This window comes from Chrysemys picta, chromosome 22 (assembly GCF_011386835.1).
Source record: "Chrysemys picta bellii isolate R12L10 chromosome 22, ASM1138683v2, whole genome shotgun sequence".
NCBI lineage: Eukaryota > Metazoa > Chordata > Testudines > Emydidae > Chrysemys > Chrysemys picta.
In genome coordinates this window covers 15,821,955-15,845,125 of record NC_088812.1, presented here as the reverse complement: position 1 = coordinate 15,845,125, position 23,171 = coordinate 15,821,955, and the positions used below count along the sequence as shown (strand labels likewise).

Here is a 23,171-nt window from a genome sequence, read left to right as displayed (position 1 = left end):
GGGACGCTTCTTGGAGCTGGGCCGGTGCATTTGATTGCCCCTCTCTGGCTTTGAAAGAGTTAACTAGGTGCGGCAGGATGGAGGGAGCAGGTGTTGGCCTGGCTCTGTGGTAGCCCCGCCCCTCCAGCGGCCTGCAGCCAGTCAGTGCTCCAGGTTTCGAATCCCCGCCCCCTGATGGCCCGGTATATAACTCTGCACACACCCCACTCAGCTCTCAGCCTCCAGAGCCTGTCCTTCAGCTGCTGTGTTTGCTCAACCAGTGTTTCCTGTCCTCCTCCACCAGCCTCTCCAAAATGTCTCTCAGAATAACCCAAAAGAACTACAGGAGCACCAGCTCTGTTCCCACTCGTGCCTTCAGCAGCCGGTCCTTCACGTCTGGCCCTGCGACCAGCACCAGGATGAGCTCGTCCTACTCCAGCTATGGTGGGAGCAGGTATGGAGGAGGCAGCATAAGGGGACCGTCGATGGGCTACGGACTTGGCGCCGGGGGTGGCATCACCGCCGTCAGCGTCAACCCGAACCTGTTGGCGCCCCTCAACCTGGAGATTGACCCCACCCTCCAACATGTGCGGACGCAGGAGAAGGAGCAGATCAAGACCCTCAACAACAAATTCGCCTCCTTCATCGACAAGGTGAGTCCCGGCACCATCGGGGTGAAGCTGGTATCTGCAGAGCTGGGTTGGCAGGTAGAGAAGTGGGTGTGTTCCTTGGGGATGGGCAGAAGTCAACCAGACTTGCTCTGTTGCTGTAACACCTGTAGGCTGGAAGGAGACAGTCCGGATTCTGCTCTCAGTTACGCCCCATGCCACCCACTGTGACTCGAGTGGAGTGCGGGGGTGCGTGTAGTAAACATCTCGGGGTAATGTCTCTCTGCCATGTAGCATATAAGGGGAGCAGTGACCTGCTAGCCAATATCCCCGCAATCAGAGGGGAATCCGAACGGTTTTGCAGCCAGATCAGATCCCTCTGAGCCACTTCTGAGCCAAAGGCTCCTCCTACAGGTGCATGAGAACATGGAGAAAAATTTCCTCTGCTTGTCTTAGTTACAAAGATTTTTTCGGTCACTGCACCACCTGGTGGGTTGGAAAAGCCCCTTTCCCGGAGGTGGGGGAGCGGAATGGAGCGAGAGACGCAAAGGTTCCCCACTGGGACACCTGCCAATCCAGGCCCCCCCGAGCGGCTGTCAAAGCGTTGGCATTGGAGAGCAGCTTTCGAGCTAAAGGGGAAGTTGCCTGCACAGGGGGAGAATGTGCCACCTTGCAAAGCACCCCTGCTAAAGGGCGGGGCTGGGGGGTTTCTCCATTGCTCTCAATGGAGGCTGCTGGGGGCTGAGGTCTAAAAGTGGGGGCTGATTCCAGGTGCCCAGCTTGGTGCCTGGTTTTCAGAGGGTGCCAGGCCCGGGCAGCAGGGGGTCAGCACCTCTGAAAATCAGGCCCGAAAATGGAAGCACCCAAAATCTTGGGGCCTAACATACATCCAGCCGGGGAAAGTCCTGAGCTAGTGGCGCTGGGATGAGCCGGAAGGAACCCAGTGGCTTTTCCCCATCCTCATGCGCCTGTGATCCCAGCCTGGAAAAAGATGTATCCCCCTGCATGCGGTAAGGCCGAGAGGGGCTGCATCAAGACTTCTTCTCTCCTTCAGTATTTCCAAGGCCCTGGTATATGGCAGCAGCACAGTGGTCCCCACTTACAGGGGACAGGCGTAGACTCCCCCCCCACCCCCTTGGCAACCTGCATCTGCTCCTGTTCCGCCCTCAACTGGGCTTTTGCTTCAGAGGCTGGCAAAAGAGCAGCTGGCATTGGGCTTAGAAAGCTCTTTCAAAAAAATATCAGAGGGGTCGCTGCGTTCATCTGTATCCACAAAACCGAGGAGTCCGGTGGCACCTTAAAGACTAACAGATTTTTTGGGGGGCAGAAGCTTTCGTTTTTTACCCGCCAAAGCTTCTGCCCAAATAAATCTGTTAGTCTTTAAGGTGCCACCAGCTCCCTCGTTTTAACCACACACACACACACTGGCTGCCATCTGGAGGAAATGCTTAACTATAGGCAATGTAACAATCTAACCTGAAAGCCCCTCCCACCACGCCCAGGGCTGTTCTGGGGCAGCTGGGTCGGGTTTGGATTTAAACCAACAGGTTTTATGGCCTGTTAGCGAAGGCCTGTGTTTACATCCCGGTTATCTAAGGCTGGGCCATTGGCAGGAATAGCTGCCTCGCCCTGCACCTGCCCTTCAGGAGTCCAAGGGTCCGGGCCACTCCTTTGGCCCAAGGCCTGTTACAAGATCCCCCTAGCCCAGATCATGGAGGACTGCAGAGAACTGTGAAAAATCAGGACAGGGAGTGTGGGGGGGGGGGGCGGTAATAGGTCCCTATATAAGACACAGCCTCAAATATCAGGACTGTCCCTATAAAATTGGGACATCTGGTCCCCCTATTACAGTGGGCCACCTGGTAATCTGTGACGCTGGTGGCAATCCACCAGGCCCGATTCTTCTCCCTCTTACTAATTCGATGCCGTCGTTATGCGGTGTTACTCCTGGTTTCCACCGGCGTGGCCGGAGGGCTGCGTCATGCCCTTAGCCCGGCCACCTGCTAAACGGGACAGCTTTTTGTACGTGCTCCAGCAGTGTCCAGAGGGGGCCGAATGCTTTGGCAAGTCTAACCCCATGTGCTAAATCAGGTGTCCCGCTGGCAAAGCTCCCCTTGACTTCAGCAGCTCTAAGTCTACAAGTAAATGTTAAAGGCATTTGTAGGCCTGTGGGTTAAATCCTGCAGCGCCTGTGTAACCCACTGGGGGGCGTATGTCCCCCCCTCCCCACCCCAGTGCCCCGAAGGGTATGTGTTATGACAGACCACTTAAGCAGCCTTGATTGTTTAGCTCAAGCCATGGCTGCTTGTCCTTTTTATCTCTGGAGGTCCTCGGTTCAATCCCTCATGTGTCCGACTCCGTTTGCGGTGAAGGGCAGTTACATCAGTGTCAATCCAGAGTGACTCCCCTTTGCCAGGCCTGTTTCTCGTTTACACTAAGGCTGCTTTACACCCCCAGAGTAGGGAAAATGGGCCTTTGTGTAAATAAATCAGACCCCATTTATTTAGGGCCCGATTCCGCTCTCTGTTATACTGGTGTAAATCCAGAGTCACTCTGGATTTACTTTGAGAGCAGAATTTGGCTCAACAGGGAAAACCACCCCTTCCGATACCTGGACTCCTCTCCCATTGAATTAAACGGTGCACACGTCCAAAGGCAGAATAAGTCTCTATGGCACCGAGTCACTTATACAAGGGCAACGCTGTTGCTTTCAGTGAAGCTACTTTGGATTTATGAGTGGAAGTGGGAGCAGAATCAGACTCGGTGCAGTTACTGTAGGCCTGGTTGTCTTCTCACTTACACCTGATTCTACCAGGGAACTCCACTGACTTGCCTGAGATACTCCTGATTCACACGTGAGAGAAGGCTCAGGACCTAGTGGGAGGGATGGCAGGTGATTTCCGGCGCATGAGTGGGAAGAAGCCATCCGTGCCCAACAGGTTGCAACTCTCCCGGCAGGAGATTCCTGCCTCCCACGTCCACAGCCACTGAGCTCTGCAGGTGTAATCGGCAAGGCTCTGCTTCCCTCCCCACACTAGGTCCGCTTCCTGGAGCAGCAGAACAAGATGCTGGAGACCAAGTGGGACCTGCTGCAGGGCCAGAAGACCACCCGCAGCAATATGAACAACATGTTCGAGGCCTACATCAACAACCTGCGCAGGCAGCTGGATGGCCTGGGCCAGGAGAAGCTCAAGTTGGAGGCTGAGCTGGGTAACATGCAGGGCCTGGTGGAGGACTTCAAGAATAAGTGAGTCCAACTGAGGCCAAAGCGGGGGGCGGGGAGAGACACACCTTCCTGTTCCCTCCAAAGGGGGGTAGAAATCCCAGGCACTCCGAGGTCTGGAGTCGCACCCCAATGTTCTAGCACAAGGAGGCTCTCAAAGGCTACACCCATTATCAGCCTGCTGCCTCCTTCAGGGCAGTCATTGGATCTGGCCAGGTTATCAACACCTGCCCACCTTGTGTGCTCCTTGCTTCCCTGCACAGAGACCTTCTCCCAGGGGTTGCGGGGGGATTCTCAGCTGCTCTTGGTGGGGGTGGGATGGGCATCATTGGGGGTTTTCCTCCATCATTTCACAGATAAACCCCAATGCACAACTCCCCCCCCCCCCCCCCAGTGAGCACAGTTTCCCAAACCCATCCTGTCCTTTTACCTTCCAGATCTGGAAGGTCATTGGTGGGTGCCTGGCTAGGGGTCTCCCTGCCTCCTGGCATCCCCTAGATGGGTCTATATGCCCCCCCACCCCTGCCTTCATAGCATCCATCAGAGAATGACTTCCCAGCCCTACCGCAGACCTGACCATTTCCCCCCTCCCGCAGATATGAGGATGAAATCAATCACCGCACTGAGAAGGAGAATGAATTTGTCCTGCTTAAGAAGGTGAGTCCGCGCTGCTCCAGGGCTCGGTTGGGCGCCGCAGGCAGAGAGGGCCGGGGGTCTCTCTAATGGGGTCCGTGCTCTCTTCCTGCAGGATGTGGACGAGGCCTACATGAACAAGGTGGAGCTGGAGTCCCGGCTGGAAAGCCTGACTGACGAGATCAACTTCCTGAGGCAGCTGTATGACGAGGTCTGTGATGTCTCCCTTTGGCTCAGTCCTGTAGCCCTGGCCCTTTAAATTCCTTCCTGACCTGCAGGGGGGAACCCATTGAATAACACTGAGTTCCTGCAAAGACAAGTGTCTTCTTGCAGGAGACAAGGGATTTTTAAAGGGCTGGGACTATTTGCACATAAGGTGCATGGTGACGCCCCCCTTCTCCCCTCCCCGGATAGCCATGCCATCAATCCTACAGCATCTGCTGCTGTCCCCTGGCCCTTGGAGGTTGGTGAGTGGAAGGAGGGGGATCTCAGCCAACACCAGCCCCAGTGGATTCAGTGGCTGGATCAGTCTGGGATAGGGTTACCATTGGTCCTCGAATCTCCATCCGGGGGGATTTTTGAAATCTGAACGAATGTCCGTGTTTTGGTATTGTCACCCTTACTTCTGCGCTGCCTTCAGAGCTGGGCAGCTGGAGAGCGGCGGCTGCTGGCCGGGAGCCCAGCTCCGAAGGCAGCGCCGCCACCAGCAGCAGCACAGATGTGAGGATGGCGTGGGATGGTATTGCCACCCTTATGTCTGCGCTGCCGCTGGCGGCGGCGCTGCCTTCAGCGCTGGGAGGTCAATGGCGGCTGAGGTACCCCACCCCGTTCCTCCTCCAGCTCCCCCTCCCTTCAGCAATGTCTTCTATTTGGGAACTTGAAATCTGGTAACCCGAGTCTGGGAAAGCAGCCAACGGCAAGGCATTGGGAATGCTGGTGGGTGCACCGAGTTCTCCATGCTCCGTGGTGACAGATGATCCTTATGCTTCCTCCCTGCCGCACCCAGGAGCTGCGTGAGCTGCAGTCCCAGGTCTCGGACACCTCTGTGGTCCTGACCATGGACAACAACCGCAAGCTGGACCTGGACGGCATCATCGCAGAGGTTAGAGCGCAATACGAGGAGATGGCCAACAGGAGCCGGGCGGAGGCTGAGAACATGTACAAGACCAAGGTGAGTTGCCCGTCTGTCCCCCGGAGCTGCTGGTGATGCAGCCAGCCTGGTCTCTGAGCTGACGTGGGTGGGTCAGGGCGTGTGGCATTGCCCATGGGAATGTCCGCTAGGTGGCAGCTGTCCCATTTCTTCCTTCCAGCTGGTGAGCTGAGTATATGAAGCGTCCCCTGCCGTGCAGAAGCCTTCTGTAGCAGGCATTGCATATGCATGCGTCATTCTCAAATGCAGCATGACTCACCGTCCCCCTCTAGTGGCTGGAGTCACAGTTCAGGGCAACTGCAGCTGTGCTCCCCTTCTGTGGTGCTCTTAAGCTCCCGGCTCCTCAGCCGTCACCTCTTTTGGGCGGAGAACCGTGTCTCTCTCCCTCCCGACTGGGGTTCTCCAAGGCTGTCCAGGCCTCTGCCTACACTCATAACACTTCCCATGTCTCCCCCCCAGGAGAAGTTACAGCCAATCCCCCAATAATACATCAACTTTGCACTTAATACAATGGACTCCAAAGAGACTTAGAATCAACGGAATAAAGTTTTTCAAGGCTATTACAGGGGATTGCCGTATCTGCCACAGCTGGGGCTCACGTTCCGCAAGGAACCCCTGTCTATTCTTCCTGCATACCCTAGGCCGCTGCACTTCCCCGCGTGGAGCCTGCTACAGCCTTGGCTCCATAGACCTACTGTCTCTCAAATGGGGCACAAACAACCTAACGCTGAAATCTGAGGCTGTAGAACGGAGGTGGGCAAACTGGGGGTTGCATCTGGCCCGTGGGACCCTCCTGCCTGGCCCCTGAGCTCCTGGCCCGGGAAGCTTGCCCCAGCCTCTCCCCCACTGTTCCCCCTCTGCCGCCGGCGCAATGCTCTGAGTGACAAGCCAGGAACTGGAGCCAGGCCTCCAAAGTCAGTGCCCTACCCATTGGACCGTACTTCCCTTCTCTTTGGTTGTCCCAGGTGGAAGCCTCACTCCTAAGGGTGAGCTTTAGTGCAAGCAGGAACAGCGAGTGCTTCCCACACGCCGGCCGTGCCTGCCACACTCCCCTGGCAGTCCAGCCTTGGGCTCCCACGCAGCTCATGCATCATTCCAATCCAGACCGGAAACACCCCATTGCTAGACCTGTCCCGAGCTCCCACTCCCACCTCCCAATCCGCCCGACCTGCAGGACCTGCGCTGTTCCACCCCGGAGCAGCTGTCTCTAATCCTGCGGTGGTTTTGCAATGTGCACTCTGAGACTTTGCACAGAGAGATTCCACACTGGTTCCTCCGCCCCTGGAAGCTGGGACGACACCCTTAGCTGCAGCGCTGACTGCAATTTGCATAACATTATGCACAGGGCTTTCTAAGCAGCAATATTACGTGGTTTTCATTCCGATTTCCTTCTGGCTTCCCTTCCCGTCACGTGGAATTTAATCCAGCCTTGCAAAATCCCACGTCCTCCTGGGGAGGAGGATTTGACTGAAGGGGAAATGAAATGCCACCAGTCTCTTCATTTGCAAGCTCTGAACCAGGCCTGGTGAATTTTCCTGGCAAATTTGCAAGGCTGATTAAAGCTGTTAAAAATGAAGCTTTCCAGAGCAGGGACAGTTGTGACCGGACTCCTGGTTTACACGGTTTCCCTGGTGGTAAAGAGCCAGGATTCAGCTGTAATGATTATAAGGGGATTTCTTTTTTGAGGCTGCTGGACACGGACTAACCTTGGGAGTCTCTCTAGCTCCCAGCCTGGGCTGCCATCTCTCCCCATACAGGATCTCCCCAAATCCTGGCCTGGATCCTGCCCTCCCGGAAGGGGGACAGCTGATGACACTGCGCGCTCTGTTCTCAATTCCTTGTCTCTCTCCTTCCCACGCAGTACGAGGAGATCCAGGCGGTTGCGGGGAAGCACGGGGACGACCTCCGTAGCACCAAGACCGAGATCAACGAGCTGAACAGGATGATCCACCGGCTACAGTCGGAGATCGATGCCCTGAAAGGCCAGGTGAGAGAAACAACCGCTGACTTCTCCAGAATTGCACCAGACCCTTCATTCCTCCTCCTGCAGTTATTTGGGGGCCCGGAGCCCTGGGGAAAGGATTCCCTCTTACCATTCTTAGCTTGCCAGTCTTCAGATCCCTTTCAATCCACCTTGTAGATCTTGGTTTATAACTGCAGATGTGGGGTAACACCGCCCCATTCTCTAGTGTAGATGGGAAATTCCCCATGTGCTCCCCAACCGTGAGCAGCACAACTGTGGTTTGAGGACATGGTTAAATATCTGTCTCCGGGCCAGTTTTTCAGCGGACGTAATCAATACAGCACCACAGAAGTCAAGCTGTCTCTGCCTGTTTACCTCAGCTGCTGATCTCGCTTTTCTTTCTCCTTAATCTCACTGGCTCTTGTCTCTGTAATCGCTCTCTGAGGAGTCCATTTCTCGCTCTCCCTAGTTTCTTTCGCAGCTCTTGGGACTTTAGCAGCTAAGCACCTCACCAGTCCCACACGTCGGCCTGCACTGCAGAATGGAATGGTGCTTAGAAACAGGATCGGGGGCGTGTGTTGTGACGGTGACATGCTTGCAGCCCTGGTGTAGACAGGAACCCGCTTCCCTTTCGTCCGGAGGGATTTTCACTTCTTTGCTCCCCAGTGTCCTTTGGAGAAGCCTGTATGATGGGAGAAAGGAAAATCTGAATAGGATGCAAGAGCTCAGGGCTGGTCTATGGTGCAAACTATCTGCCATGCGTGCAAAGCAGGGCATGGACCCACATAGCTTCCTCTGGTTTGAAATGGGAGCAAACTGCCCAGTTGCAAGGCCCCGCTTTGCCTGGGTGCAGTGCGTTTACACTGGAAGTTTGCATTGGGGCAGCAACATCGGTGCTAAAATTTAGACCAGCCCTTAGTGTGTTGCGTTTATAACGCCGCAGCAGATATCTCCAGGGAGCTTCACCCTCCTCCTCCGATAAGGATACTGGGAGAGGCCCCTGTTCTGGGAGAAACCATCTAATGCGTCCTCCTGCCTCCACCCCTCAGCGTGCCAGCTTGGAAGCAGCCATTACTGAGGCCGAGGAGCGCGGTGAGATGGCCATCAAAGATGCCAGTGCCAAGCTGGCCGAGCTGGAGGGTGCCCTGCAGAGAGCCAAGCAGGACATGGCGCGCCAGCTGCGGGAGTACCAGGAGCTGATGAACGTCAAGCTGGCCCTGGATATCGAGATCGCCACCTACAGGAAGCTGCTGGAAGGAGAGGAGAGCAGGTGGGTGTGGGAGGCCGGCATCGTGTGTCATGATTGGATGGCTTCTCCGCCTCTCCAGAGAGAGGACCAATGAGAGGGCTGAGGACAATAGACCAGCCCCAGGGCTGGAACTTGGCTCCAATGTGGTGCACGTCTGTCTCGGAGCAAGGTCTGTAGATTAACCCCTTGTGGGCTGAGCCTTGCTGACTTCTGAGTGCATCAGGATTTGGGTGATGCCGTGATTTCATAGGGACAGTCCCGATATTCGGGGCTTTGTCTTATATGGGCACCCATTGCCCCCCACCCCGTCCCAATTTTTCACACTTGCTCTCTGGTCACCCTAATCAGGATGTCCTGCTAGCGCCAGCTTTCCAAAGAGCACCCTCAGTGGTGCCCACAACATGCTGGGTGCAAACTGGACTGCTGGTCCCAGTTTGAACAGGTTGTTTGAGCCTGCGTGGAGCCTAGGAGGGGTTGCTGGCCCTTTAAGGGGCTTGCACTGTACATCCACCATCACTACAGCCTCACATCAGTCCTCGGTTTTTCAGGGTGACTCCCGCAAATAATCTGTAATAGATTTACAGGCCGACGGAGCTTAGTTATGTGGGCTGCGGGCCCGTTAATGGGGCTCTTGCCATCACATGTTCGTCTGTCTAGCGCATCCATTGATGCGAACGTCTTGCAGACGTCCCATTGATGATGGTGTCTGCACGCTGATGCGGAGTCAGCCAAGGCAGTGTCAGCCGCTGTGTGAGGACGGAGGGAAGCTCGGGGGGGTGGGGGTGGGCAGGCACAGAGTGGCTGGGATGTAACTCGTCTCCCAGCAGCGAGTTAGCGCAGTGCAGCCAGCGGGCCATGAATTCTGAGATGCAGCAGGGGCAGTGTTGCCTAGTGTGGGGATGATCAAACCCTTTCCATGCACTCACCCGCTTTCCCATACTGGGATACCCCTCCCCAGGGCCGTGCCTAGCCATTTTGGTGCCCTATGCAGCCCCAGGCCTCCAGGGGAAGGCTGTGTGAGGCCCCAGGCCTCCGGGGGGGGCGGGATGGGGATGTAGGGGGGAAGCCCGCTCCACTCCCCTGGCTCCCAGCCTTGGGGGAGCAGGGGGGAACCACCCCCAGCACTCGCCAGTGGCGCGGCTGGGAGCCAGGGGAGCAGAGCAGGCTGAGGTGAGTGTAGGCCTGACCCCTGCAGCAGTCCTCAGGGGAATGGGGGCGGAGCAGGGGTGGGGGCTTGGGGAAGGGGTGGAGTGGGGGTGGAGCAGGGGTGGGTAGAGGCAGGGCTGCAGCAGAGCAGGGGTGGGGGGCTTGGGGAAGAGGTGGAGTGGGGGCGGAGCAGCACGCAGCTTTGTAGGGCACCAGGAAATGTGTATGGGTAAGGACGGCCCCGGCCCTCCCCCTCATCCCACTTAGCAATATGGAAAGGGCAGGCTGGTCACGACCCCCTGACATCTGTTTGCAGCGCAGTCCCCTGCTTGAGACCCCCCCCCAACCCCCTTGTCTAGATGGCCAGGAACGCCCGGGTTTTAGTCCTGCCTTTGCGGACTCACTGGCTGGCCTCAGCTGGGTCAGTGACTAATCTGCAAAGCAAGGGTAGTGATATTAGTAACAAACCCTCTCCGCTTAGGGCTTCACTCTTGTAAATTTCTGGCAGGCCACGGATGCTCAGAAGTTCCTAGGGGCAGCCAGGATAGAACCCGGATCCTTCTGCTTCAAAAGTAACAGGCCCTTATCAATAGAGCTAAAGGAGAATCTCTGCTGTTAGCAGTATTGGGTCTATGACACACAGATGAGCAGTTCTGATGCCACGTTGGCAGTGGCTTACACGTTCCATGCAGCCCTAATTTTGTCCTTCTCTGTGCCCCATCCCCGTTCGACACTGTCCGGGCACTGATAACTCATATCCCTCTCTTCTGCTTGGCAGGCTGGAGTCTGGGATGCAAAGCATGAGCATTCAGACCAAGACGACCGGCTATTCAGGTAAATGCGTTTCATCTGGGGGCGGGGGTGGGTAATGTGGGGCAGCAGGGCAGCACTCCGAGCTGGGGCAGAATCCCCCCCCCCCATGGTGAGAGGGACTCTACTACTCAGTGGGAGTTTGACACATGTCAGGAGAGCAGAACCACAGAGCCAGGGGCGTGGCTTGGGGAGAAGAAATTGGCTCCTTACAACTCACTGAGGGCCCTAATTCTCACTGACTTCTTCAAGGTGCTGAGTGCCCTCAGCTCCCGCTGAACTGGGCCTGGTTCCCCATGGTCACTCAGTCTTACCGGCACCGAACCAGATGCATTGGGGAGTGATTCTTTCTTTGCAGCAATGGGGATATGCAGCGGGGAAGGGGCAGACCGAATGTGCCTAAGCCCCAGCAGTGGGATGGTTCCTAATGCCAGGAGCTCCTTTTTCCAAGGTTGAGCTCCTGACCTAGAAGATGAGGGAAGGAAGCATTGCAGGGTTAGATGCTCTGTAATCATAGACTATCAGGGTTGGAAGGGACCTCAGGAGGTCATCTAGTCCAACCCCCTGCTCAAAGCAGGACCAATCCCCAACTTTTTTGCCCCAGATCCCTAGCTGGCCCCCTCAACTCACAACCCTGGGTTTAGCAAGCCAGTGCTCAAACCACTGAGCTATCCCTCCCCCCGTCCTCTTCCGCTTTTATAAAGGGGTGTTGGCTAGAGGCTGACCCATCCTGCCCACGCTCTCGCTCTCTCCGCCCTCGGGGGAATCCAGTTAGTGATTCAGGACCACTCCATCCTGGCAGCACCTAGCCCAAGATCTAGCCTTTCGCCTGCGGTGTGATGTCCTCCCCGGTGCAGAGCTGCCCAGCTGACTCAACTGTAGGAGAGCTCCGGGCCAGGTTTTGTAGCCGAGACCGAGCATTGTCGTCTTCCAGGGTCTGCAGCGCTTCAGTCCTTGGCTGACTCGCAGGCCCACAGAATGTGGGGTGAGCCATCCAGGCGGTCAGCATTGCCCTTGGTTGTGGCGTCACCTGCACATCCTGTGTGGTCTTATTGGTCTTCTGTCTCTCTCCTCCCCTCCAGGTGGGCTTGGCAGTGCATATGGTGGTTACGGGGGAGGATACGGCAGCTCCTACTCGGGTGGCAGCTACTCCCTGAAATCCCCCACACTGGAGAGCTCGCCTCTCAGCAGGTCGAAGGCCATTGTGATCAAGAAAATCGAGACCAGGGATGGGAGAATGGTGTCTGAGACCTCAGACGTCCTGTCCAACTGAGCAGCCACCGGATGAGCCTCCACAGCTTAAAAGTGCCTTAAGAGATGAGCCTTTCCTGATCAGCTGGGCCACTAGGACTCTGGGGGAGACTGGGGCAAGGGCTGGCACCCAGAATCCCCCACCCCAAACCCAGCAGCGTTTGCAAATTCTCTTGTGATAATCGATGAGTCGTCTGATGCCCCAGGTGCTCCCCCTGCCTGTCCCTCTCCTCATTCAGGCATGTGGAGGAGGAGCTGAGAATCCACCTGTTAGAGTCCAGATGGCCAGGTTTCCATCCCTTGGTCCTTTCTCTTTCCCTGGCTGCTCCATCCAGCACTGTCTCCGCTTGGAGGACTGGCTCAGGCCTGGACCGAGCATTTCAATCGGTGTCGCCCACAGCTCTTGAGTTGTCTTCTCACAGATGCAGAGAGTCACAAATGCACCCCGTGGCATGGCCCTCGTGTGGTGCAGCCAGAATGCCAACAACATGGCATCATGACGTCCCCATGGCATGATGCCAGCCTCACTGCCCCGGGATTAGAGCCTAGGGGAATTTGGTCTGGGTCCTAATACCCCCAGGCTCTGAGGTTGTTGGAAAATGGGGTCTTGATTATTACAAAAGGCCTCCATCTCTTTTATGGCAGTGGTTCCCAAACTGGGGTGTGCCCCCCCCAGGGGGGTGCAGAGGAATATTCGGGGTGGTGGTGTGGCAAGGCCTGAGCCCATCCCAGCCCCACAGGGGGTGGGGAGGAAGCACCACCCAGCCCCGTTCTGCCCCCAGCTCCATTCCGGCCCTGCCCCCGGCTGCAGTTCTGGCCTGGGCCCCCAACTGTGGCCCTGCTCCTGGCCACAGCCCCGGACCGCAGCCTCACTCCTGGATACAACTCCCGGGGGTTGTAAACCAAGTAAGGAGCGTGGGGGTGTGACCCAAAAAGTTTGGGGACCGGTGTCGTATGGCCACATGATGCCAGGACCTTAACCGTCAGTCCACTGCTTTGAGGCTCTCTTCATTGCCATGATATGAGATCTCCTTGTGGCTGGGAGGGAGGCAAAGGGTGTTTTTCCCCCTCCCAGCTATCTGGGGGAGGTGATGGGTGGGGGAAGTTGCCAGTTCTGTTCCCAGTGCGTCAGCTTGGGCATCTCCGGTTCAATGCTTTGTCAGCACAACTGTAAGCAAATCTTTTTGATGGTGGAACTAAAGCATTGAGGCCAACTCTGTGAAATGTGTGATTCTTTCTTTCTCTCCCACCCCCTCCACCGCCTTGTGTGCAGGGGGTGTGTGTTGACTAAGCAACATTATCTCTCTTTCCTTCTTCTGCAGTACAATGTTCAGTTGATAGAGATCGAAGCTGTGTTGGCCCTTCCTTCTCTCATTCCCCTCCCCACGGAGGGCCGTACCTTCTCCATTTTCTCAATAAAGCTGTTACTGATAATGGTGGTGTCTGTCTTGTGTCCTGTGCTAACTTTTGCTGAGAGATGCCTGCGTTTTGTTCTCCCAGGGATACGGAATCAGTCCTTGTCTTCCTTTTGTCTGACTGCAGTAAGACCAAAAGAGGCACTAAACATTTTTCTGATTCTTTGAAACTGAAGCTTGCCCCACGAATGCAACAATATGGACGCATGTTTTTTTAGAAACAAATTGAAAAAAATCTGAAAAATGTTTAAAATGTCAAAACCCTTCGATTTTGGGGCTTGAAATGTTTTTCCCATTTGAAATTTTAGTCTTTTAGTTTAGGTGTTTGATTTATTTATTTATTAATTAAGGTCACAAAACATTGTGAAAAGCAACAGAGGGTCCTGTGGCACCTTTGAGACTAACAGAAGTATTGGGAGCATAAGCTTTCGTGGGTAAGAACCTCACTTCTTCAGATGTCTTGCATCTGAAGAAGTGAGGTTCTTACCCACGAAAGCTTATGCTCCCAATACTTCTGTTAGTCTCAAAGGTGCCACAGGACCCTCAGTCTGAATCTGTAAAAAGCAACAAACACGGCTATCCCTCTGATACAAAACATTGTGAAAGTATCAAAGCAAAATGTTGCAATTGACTGGAACTAAACATTTTCAGCTTACCGGATCATGAACATTTTCAAGATTTTTTGACTTTTTGTCCCAATTCTGGATGGGGGAAACTTTCTGAACTCTTGAAAATCTCATGGAAGAGGAAACCTGTTTCCAGCTCTCCCCATTGTGCTAGGTGCTGTACAAACCCAGAATAAAGAGCTGTCCCTTGAGCCAAAAAGCTTATAGTCTAAGGGGATGTCTACACTACGAAATTAGGTCAAATTTATTGAAGTTGACATTTAGCCTCTGATTTCACAAAATTGATGCTGCATGTCCCCACTATAGAATATTAGGGTTGGAAGGGACCTCAGGAGGTCATCTAGTCCAACCCCCTGTTCAAAGCAGGACCAATCCCCGACTAAATCATCCCAGACAGGGCTTTGTCAAGCTGGGCCTTAAAAACCTCTAAGGAAGGAGATTCCACCATCTCCTTAGGGAACCCATTCCAGTGCTTCACCACCCTCCTGGTGAAATAGGGTTTCCTAATATCCAACCTAGACCTCCCCGACTGCAACTTGAGACCATCACTCCTTGTTCTGTCATCTGCCACCACTGAGAACAGTCTAGCTCCATCCTCTTTGGAACCCCCTTCAGGTAGTTGAAGGCTGCTATCAAATCCCCCCTCATTCTTCTTTTCTGCACATTCCGTCGGCGGCGCGCCTCCTCAGTACCATGGCTAGCATCGCCTCACGGAGCGATGCACCGTGGGCAGCTATCCCACAGTTCCTGCTGCTGATTGGAATTCTGGATTAGGCTCCCAATGCTTGATGGGACAAAAACATTTTCATGGGTTGTTTTGGGTACATGTCATCCTCCCATGATGCACTTACCCCCTCTCTCCTTCCCGGAAAGCAACAGCAAACAATCATTTTCATGCTTAAGCCTGGGTTACCCGTGCAGACGCCATAGCACGGCATGCTTGGATCCCATTCAGCTGTACACTGTTGTGAGCGTCACAGACACCTTGCACATTGTCCTGCGGTATTTGTGGAGCCTAGCCAGGAGCCATTGCGTGGAACAATGTAATGCCACGCAAAGAGCCGTGCTGGAAGCCATGGAATGGAACAATTCACACATGCTGGTGGTGGAAGCTGGGCTTGTTGACACGGTGGAACGCCGCTTCTGGGCCCGGGAAACAAGCACAGACTGGTGCGACCGCATCATTATGCAGGTATGGGATGAGGTATGGGATGGCTGCATAACTTTTGAATGCATAAGGCCACTTTCATAGAACTTTGTGAATTGCTGTCCCCAGCCCTGAAGCGGAGAAATACCAAAATGAGACCTGCTCTGACAGTTGAGAAGTGAGTGGCGGCAGCCCTGTGGAAGTTTGCAACGCCAGATTGCTACCGGTCAGTTGGGAATCACTTTGGAGTGGGTAAATCTACTGTGGGGGCTGCTGTGATCCAAGTAGCCAGGGCAATCAATTCACTTCTGCTAAGAAGGGTAGTGATGCTGGGAAACGTGCAGGACATAGATTCGTAGATTCTAGGACTGGAAGGGACCTCGAGAGGTCATCGAGTCCAGTCCCCTGCCCTCATGGCAGGACCAAATACTGTCTAGACCATCCCTGATAGACATTTATCTAACCTACTCTTAAATATTTCCAGAGATGGAGATTCCACAACCTCCCTAGGCAATTCATTCCAGTGTTTAACCACCCTGACAGTTAGGAACTTTTTCCTAATGTCCAACCTAGACCTCCCTTGCTGCAGTTTAAACCCATTGCTTCTTGTTCTATCCTTAGAGGCTAAGGTGAACAAGTTTTCTCCCTCCTCCTTATGACACCCTTTTAGATACCTGAAAACTGCTATCATGTCCCCTCTCAGTCTTCTCTTTTCCAAACTAAACAAACCCAATTCTTTCAGCTTTCCTTCATAGATGTTCTCAAGACCTTTAATCGTTCTTGTTGCTCTTCTCTGGACCCTCTCCAATTTCTCCACATCTTTCTTGGGGTAGTGAATGGCTTTGCCAGGATGGGGTTCCCTAACTGTTGTGGGGTGATAGAGATGTGCGTTCCATTTATCTTGGCACCAGACCACCTTGCCAAAGAGTACATAAACTGCAAGGGGTACTTCTCAATGGTGTTTCAAGCGCTAGTAGATCACAAGAGTCATTTCACCGACATCAACGTGGGATGGTCGGGAAAGGTACATGACGCGCGCATCTTTAGGAACTCCGGTCTCTTCAGAAAGCTGCAAGAAGGAACTTTATCCAGACCAGAAAATTACCACTGGTGACTTTGAAATACCAATAGTTATCCTTGGAGATCCAGTCTATCCCTCGCTCCCGTGGCTCATGAAGCCGTACACAGGCAGCCTGGACAGCAGTAAGGAGCAGTTCAACCATAGGTTGAGCAAGTGCAGAATGGTGGTAGAATGTCCCTTTGGACATTTAAAGGGGCACTGGCAGTTTACTCACTAGGTTAGACCTCAGCGAAAGCAATATTCCTGTTGTTGCTGCTTGCTGTGTGCTCCATAATACCTGTGAAAGTAAGGGGGAAAAGTTTCTGGCAGGGTGCGGGGGTTGAGGCAGATTACCTGGCTGCCAATTATGAGCAGCCAGACACCAGGGCAATAAGAAGAGCACCTCGAGGCGCACTGCGTCTCCCAGAGGCTTTATTCATAGATTCATAGATTCTAGGACTGGAAGGGACCTCGTGAGGTCATTGAGTCCAATCCCCTGCCCGCATGGCAGGACCAAATACTGTTTAGACCATCCCTGATAGACATTTATCTAACCTAGTCTTAAATATCTCCAGAGATGGAGATTCCACAACCTCCCTAGGCAATTTATTCCAGTGTTTAACCACCCTGCCAGTTAGGAACTTTTTCCTAATGTCCAACCTAGACCTCCCTTGCTGCAGTTTAAACCCATTGCTTCTTGTTCTATCCTTAGAGGCTAAGGTGAACAAGTTTTCTCCCTCCTCCTTATGACACCCTTTTAAATACCTGAAAACTGCTATCATGTCCCCTCTCAGTCTTCTCTTTTCCAAACTAAACAAACCCAATTCTTTCAGCCTTCCTTCATAGGTCATGTTCTCAAGACCTTTAATCATTCTTGTTGCTCTTCTCTGGACCCTTTCCAATTTCTCCACATCTTTTTTAAAATGCGGTGCCCAGAACTGGACACAATACTCCAGCTGAGGCCTAACCAGAGCAGAGTAGAGCGGAAGAATGACTTCTCGTGTCTTGCTCACAACACACCTGTTAATACATCCCAGAATCATGTTTGCTTTTTTTGCAACAGCATCACACTGTTGACTCATATTTAGCTTGTGGTCCACTATAACCCCTAGATCCCTTTCTGTCGTACTCCTTCCTAGACAGTCTCTTCCCATTCTGTATGTGTGAAACTGATTTTTTTCTTCCTAAGTGGAGCACTTTGCATTTTTCTTTGTTAAACTTCATCCTGTTTAACTCAGACCATTTCTCCAATTTGTCCAGATCATTTTGAATTATGACCCTGTCCTCCAAAGCAGTTGCAATCCCTCCCAGTTTGGTATCATCCGCAAACTTAATAAGCGTACTTTCTATGCCAATATCTAAGTCGTTGATGAAGATATTGAACAGAGCCGGTCCCAAAACAGACCCCTGCGGTACCCCACTCGTTATGCCTTTCCAGCAGGATTGGGAACCATTAATAACAACTCTCTGAGTATGGTTATCCAGCCAGTTATGCACCCACCTTATAGTAACCCCATCTAAGTTGTATTTGCCTAGTTTATTGATAAGAATATCATGCGAGACCGTATCAAATGCCTTACTAAAGTCTAGGTATACCACATCCACAGCTTCACCCTTATCCACAAGGCTCGTTATCCTATCAAAGAAAGCTATCAGATTGGTTTGACATGATTTGTTCTTCACAAATCCATGCTGGCTGTTCCCTATCACCTTACCACCTTCCAAGTGTTTGCAGATTTCCTTAATTACTTGCTCCCTTATCTTCCCTGGCACAGAAGTTAAACTAACTGGTCTGTAGTTTCCTGGGTTGTTTTTATTTCCCTTTTTATAGATGGGCACTATATTTGCCCTTTTCCAGTCTTCTGGAATCTCTCCTGTCTCCCATGATTTTCCAAAGATAACAGCTAGAGGCTCATGAACCAGTTTCATGAAAACCAGTTTCACTGATGTGTCAGTTCTGTGTTTGTTCCTTACCAAGCTGTTCCCCTTTTTTGCATGTACTACCCTGTAAACTAACCCTCCCCCAACCACAATGTGCACAGTGAATAAAGAGCCTCTTGTCCTCAATCCATGCATTTTTATTATGCTCACAAACACTGAACAGAGACAGTGATGAATAGCAAAGATAACCCGGGTCTAAGGGCCTGATAACACAAGGCAGGAGGGGCAAGGACATGTAGCTTATTACAATTGCACTGTCTAGCAGTTGTGGGAATGAGAGCCTTCTGCTCCATGAACCATTCCCTGGAGTTGAGTTCAAGGGATAATGGAGCTCTCCCCCCGCATTCTAGGACGTCTGGGAGAGGAGGATGTGGAACTTGGTGAGGAGGGCAGCTGGTTCATCTTTGGGTGCAGCAGGACTCTAAGGCCCCTGGGAGGTATCCACGGAGAATGTTGCGGTACTGGTGGGGTCCCCACCTAGAATCGCATGCAGCTGCTCATAGAAGCGGCATGTCGGTGGCTGGCTCAGAACCAGAGCGACTGTTCGTCTCCCTTGTCTTCTGGTACACTTGCCTGAGCTCCTTTATTTTCACGCGGCACTGCTGTGTGTTCCTGGTGTAGCCTTTGTCCCCAATGCCCTGTGCGATTTTGGCATAGATGTCAGCGTTTCTTCTGCTGGTTCGGAGCTCTGCCTGCATCTTCTCCTCACACAGCGATCAGATCCAGTGTCTCCTGGAGCGTGTTTGCGGCCCTGGGCAGGCACGGTCAGCTGTGCTGGCGAGTTCTCCACGCTGATCAAACAGGAAATGAAATCCAAACGTTCCTGGGGCTTTTTCTGTGCACCTGGCTGAAGTGCAGTGGAGTCAGAGATGAAAGTAAGCCGGTCCGGTACGGCGTACCGGCAAGAGCCAGTACGCCGTGCCGGACTGGATTGGCTTCCGCGGCGGTGATTTAAAGGGCCCAGGGCTCCAGCCGCTGCTTGGAGACCTGGGCCCTTTAAATCCCTGCCAGAGCTCCGGCAGCCGGGCTCCCTGAGCCCTAGGGCTCCCAGCCACCTCTGCAGCTGGTAGCTCCGGGGTGATTTAAAGGCCTTGGGGCTCCCAGCCACAGCCGGAACCCCAGGGCCTTTAAATCTTGAAAGGCCCCGCCTCTTCTGGTTGAGGCCCCGCCTCTTCCGGTTGAGGCCACGCCCCCGCTCAGGACTCCAGCGTACCGATAAATCCTTTAAGTTACTTTCACCCCTGAGTGGAGTTGAAAGTGCTGTCCAGAGCAGTCACATTGGAGCACTCTGGGACACCTCCCGGAGGCCAATCCCGTCGGATTACACAGCGTTGTATCTACACTACCCCTAATTCGACCCGGGAAGGTTGACTCTAGCACCATGCCTCTGGCCGAAGTGGAGTACAGGCTTCGATTTTAGAAGCCCTTTAGGTCGGCAGACAGGGCTCGGTAGTGTAGACGCGCACATTATAAATTCGACCTAACGTGGCATATGTCGACCTAACGCCGTTGTGTAGACCAGGCTAAGTAACAAACCAAGACTGTAGCCGGTTGGAAAATGATTTTTCTTCCTGTTAAAACTTGATGAAAATGAGAATTTTCACTGCAACGTTTCTGGGGCTTTGTTGAAAGACTGAAAACCCAGAAGCTGAATGTTTTTTGGTAACCCCAAATCAAAAAATTCTGGCCTAAAACAAAACAAAAGAATTGTTTCAAGAAAATCCCCCAAATTTCATTGAAATAGGACAGTACCTATGGAACTTTCTGTTTTGTTGAAAAAACAGTTTTCAACAGAAAATATTTTGAACTAAACTTTTCAATCAACTTTAAGCAAGACCATGGTTCCAACCCCCCTCTCTTGGACAAAAGAGCATGGGAACTCCAGAGCTAAATCTAGTCCTGAGAACTATTTCAAGCCGCGAGAGCAAGAAACACAGGGGACAGAACAGGTGTGAATATATTATGGGGGATTTGCTGGGTATGGGGAGGACTGGACTCCACTCTTTCAATTGGCAGAAAGGCGTATTGAAAACGAAAGGCTCTTTGTTGAGTCACAATTCTTGCAGTAGCTGTTTAACGTTCCATTGGATCTCAGGTTCACCATTCAAATAGAAGCAGATAACTGAGCAATATATCCAGGTTATTAAGAATGCAGGAAATGATAGTACACTTCAAACCTGGATTATTGCTCCTGATGTGGGGTTGAAGTGCAGGAGCTGCTAGTGGGCAAGATGGAGCAGGAAGAGAAAGGGATCAGGTGGGGTCCAACACCCAATCAGCTGAAGCAAGGGGTATGCAATGTCCCATAAAGGTTTATAGCAAAGTACTCTTTGTAGGAGCAAGGTTATGACTCTCAAACACTCCTTCCCAGAGTTCCTCCTTCCACCACTGTAGTAGTCATAAACTAGCCCTCAGTCAGTATTATGTATCATATCCTACTGCAACCCTGGGAGATGAATTAATAAGAGCTTAACCTCATTCTCAGGACAAAGGTTAATCCAGAGCAAATAGGAACTAAATTACCTGCAAGATAAGGTGGCTGAATATGCCATTTTCAGATTGAAACAGAATTATCCCATTGCAGCATTGCAAAATTGCCATGAAAATTCACCAGTTCTGGCACAAAACTGATTTGCCCACCGTCTCCGTAATGATAACAATGAGAAAGCTATCTATATATTACTGGTCTGCCATAAAAATAAAGCTTGTTCTAAGCGAGTGGGGAAGTAGAATCTTGCACAATGAAATTAAGTCTTTGGATTTCTAAAGGACTTTTAGCTACAGTAAAACAAGTACCCCTCTATCTTGATATAACGCTGTCCTCGGGAGCCCCAAAATCTTACTGCGTTATAGGTGAAACCGTGTTATATCGACCTTGCTTTGAACCACCAGAGTGTGCAGCTCCGCCCCCCTGGAGCATTGCTTTACCACGTTATATCTGAATTCATGTTATATCAGGTCGTGTTATATCAGGGTAGAGGTAGGGTGACCAGACGTCCCGATTTTATCGGGACTGTCCCGATATTTGCTTGTTTGTCCCACGTCCCGACCAATGTGTGGTCAGGACACTGGACAAACAAGCAATTTTGCCCTCCCGGAAGGGCTCTTGCCCCCGCCACCCTGACTCCACCTCCTCCATCCCCCATTGGCTCCCTCTCCAAATCCCCGCCCTGGCCCCGCTTCTTCCCCATGCATGTGGCATTCCTCCTCCCGCCCAGGCTTGCTGCTGTAATGGTGGGGCAAGCCTGGAGGGAGGGGGTGGTGGCCGGCTTCCAGTTCCTGGAGCTGGTGTGTAGGGGCACTGGGTGGGCAAGGGGGGCTGGCAAGGGAGCTGCTCCCCCAGGAGGTAGTTGGGGGCGGCTCCGGACCCCAGCAGCGGTGGGGGAGAGTGGCTCGGGGCCGCACGAGTGGCCATGTAAAATTTATCGGCTTGGATGGGACCCCGGCCGGCTCCCCGCCCCGCGCCAGCATGTCGCGCCGGCCGCCACAGGCCAGGTAAGGAGCCGAGTCGCCCCCTCCCCCCTCATCCTGGCTCCTCAGCTGAGCCCCCCCGTCACCCTTCCGGGGGAGCAGCCCCCTTGCCAGCCCCCCCTTGCCCGCCCGGTGCCCGTACTCACTAGCCACAGGAACTGGAAGCCGGCCACCATCCCCTCCCTCCAGGCTTGCACCGGCATTCCATCCAGCTGCAAGCCTGGGAGGGAGGAGGAATGCCACTCAGCTGAGGAGCCAGGACGAGGGGAGAGGGAGGGACTCGGTTCCTTACCTGGCCTGCGGCAGCCGGTGCCACATGCTGGCGCGGAGCGGGGACACTACCCCCCTACAGGGCAGGGTGAGGAGCCGGCCGGGGTCCCCTCCCAGCCGATAAACTTTATGTGTCCACTCACGCGGCCCTGAGCCGCTCTCCCCCGCCGCTGCCGGGGTCCGGAGCCCCGCGCCTCTCGCTCCAGTGGCTCCTTCTCCACGGGGCAGCGGGCCGTGCCGCATGTGCCTGGAGCCCTGGGGGGGGGAGGGGCAGCGGCCATGGCGCAGCCGGCACCTGCAAAACAGCTTTTTTTTTTTGCTTCGCCCCCCCCCGCGCATCCCGATATCCTCCTCTTCCCCCGCCTGCGTCCTGATATTTCCTGTCAGTGATCTGGTCACCCTAGGTAGAGGTGTAGATGGTCCTTTGATAAAGGTACCCAATTTACTATAAGAAAGATACGGTGCTACTACATGTATTTTTTTTTCCAGTTCTTTGTAGTCCAGTATCTAGATTCTACAAAGATTCTGCCAGAAGACGGATTATAAGAACTGCATTTAAACTAGTGCTGGCTGAACTTATTTTTGTTCACAACGTTTTTCAATGAAGAATGTTTTCCCCCTCAAAATGGAATTGTCTGGTATTGATTAAATCGCAGGAGTGTCCATAAAAATGCTGGAAAATTTTGGCCATAAATGGCAACACTTTTTTTGACCAACCCCCCAGTTTTTGATGGAAATATATATTTTTCGTTTTTGTTGATATTTTTAATGGGAACAAAACCTGTTTCCTGACTAGCTGTTATTTAAACATATTTGTGGGCTAATCAAAATCCCTTTGAAGTCAATGAAAGATTTTCGACTGAGCACTGGATTAGGCCCCTAAAAGCCAAACAGGTCTGAAGAACATGAGCTCAGTGTTAGTTCAGAAGATTTCTTTTATATGTGACAAAAATTACAAAGCCCAGCTGATCAAACATAGATACTGGTGAAAATTCTGGCAATGCCTTTAGGATCTGATCCAAAGGTTGTTGGAAAGGATGGATTATTTCTATTGAATTCATTGGGCTATGGAGCAGGCCCCTAGAGAACTGATTCATTCTGCCATTCTTCTCCATGCAGGTTCTTGTGCTATGCCAATCGCTGTGGTATCTTGGTTCATCCCAATCAATTTTTTAAAATACAATTGCAGATGCCTCAAAATGCTTTTAAAACAGTGCTAATAAAAGTAA

General features: G+C 52.8%; 1 protein-coding gene across 1 annotated transcript; it reads left to right on the top strand.

The window, feature by feature from the left end:
* Positions 1-203: 203 nt before the first annotated feature.
* On the top strand, positions 204-13,446 carry KRT8 (keratin 8). Its single transcript, XM_005291880.4, has 9 exons — positions 204-632; positions 3,626-3,834; positions 4,407-4,467; positions 4,559-4,654; positions 5,450-5,614; positions 7,455-7,580; positions 8,606-8,826; positions 10,730-10,785; positions 11,844-13,446. The coding sequence occupies exons 1-9, from the start codon at positions 294-296 to the stop codon at positions 12,032-12,034; spliced, it is 1,464 nt and encodes a 487-aa protein (XP_005291937.2). The 5' UTR covers positions 204-293; the 3' UTR covers positions 12,035-13,446.
* The last annotated feature ends 9,725 nt before the right edge of the window (positions 13,447-23,171 follow it).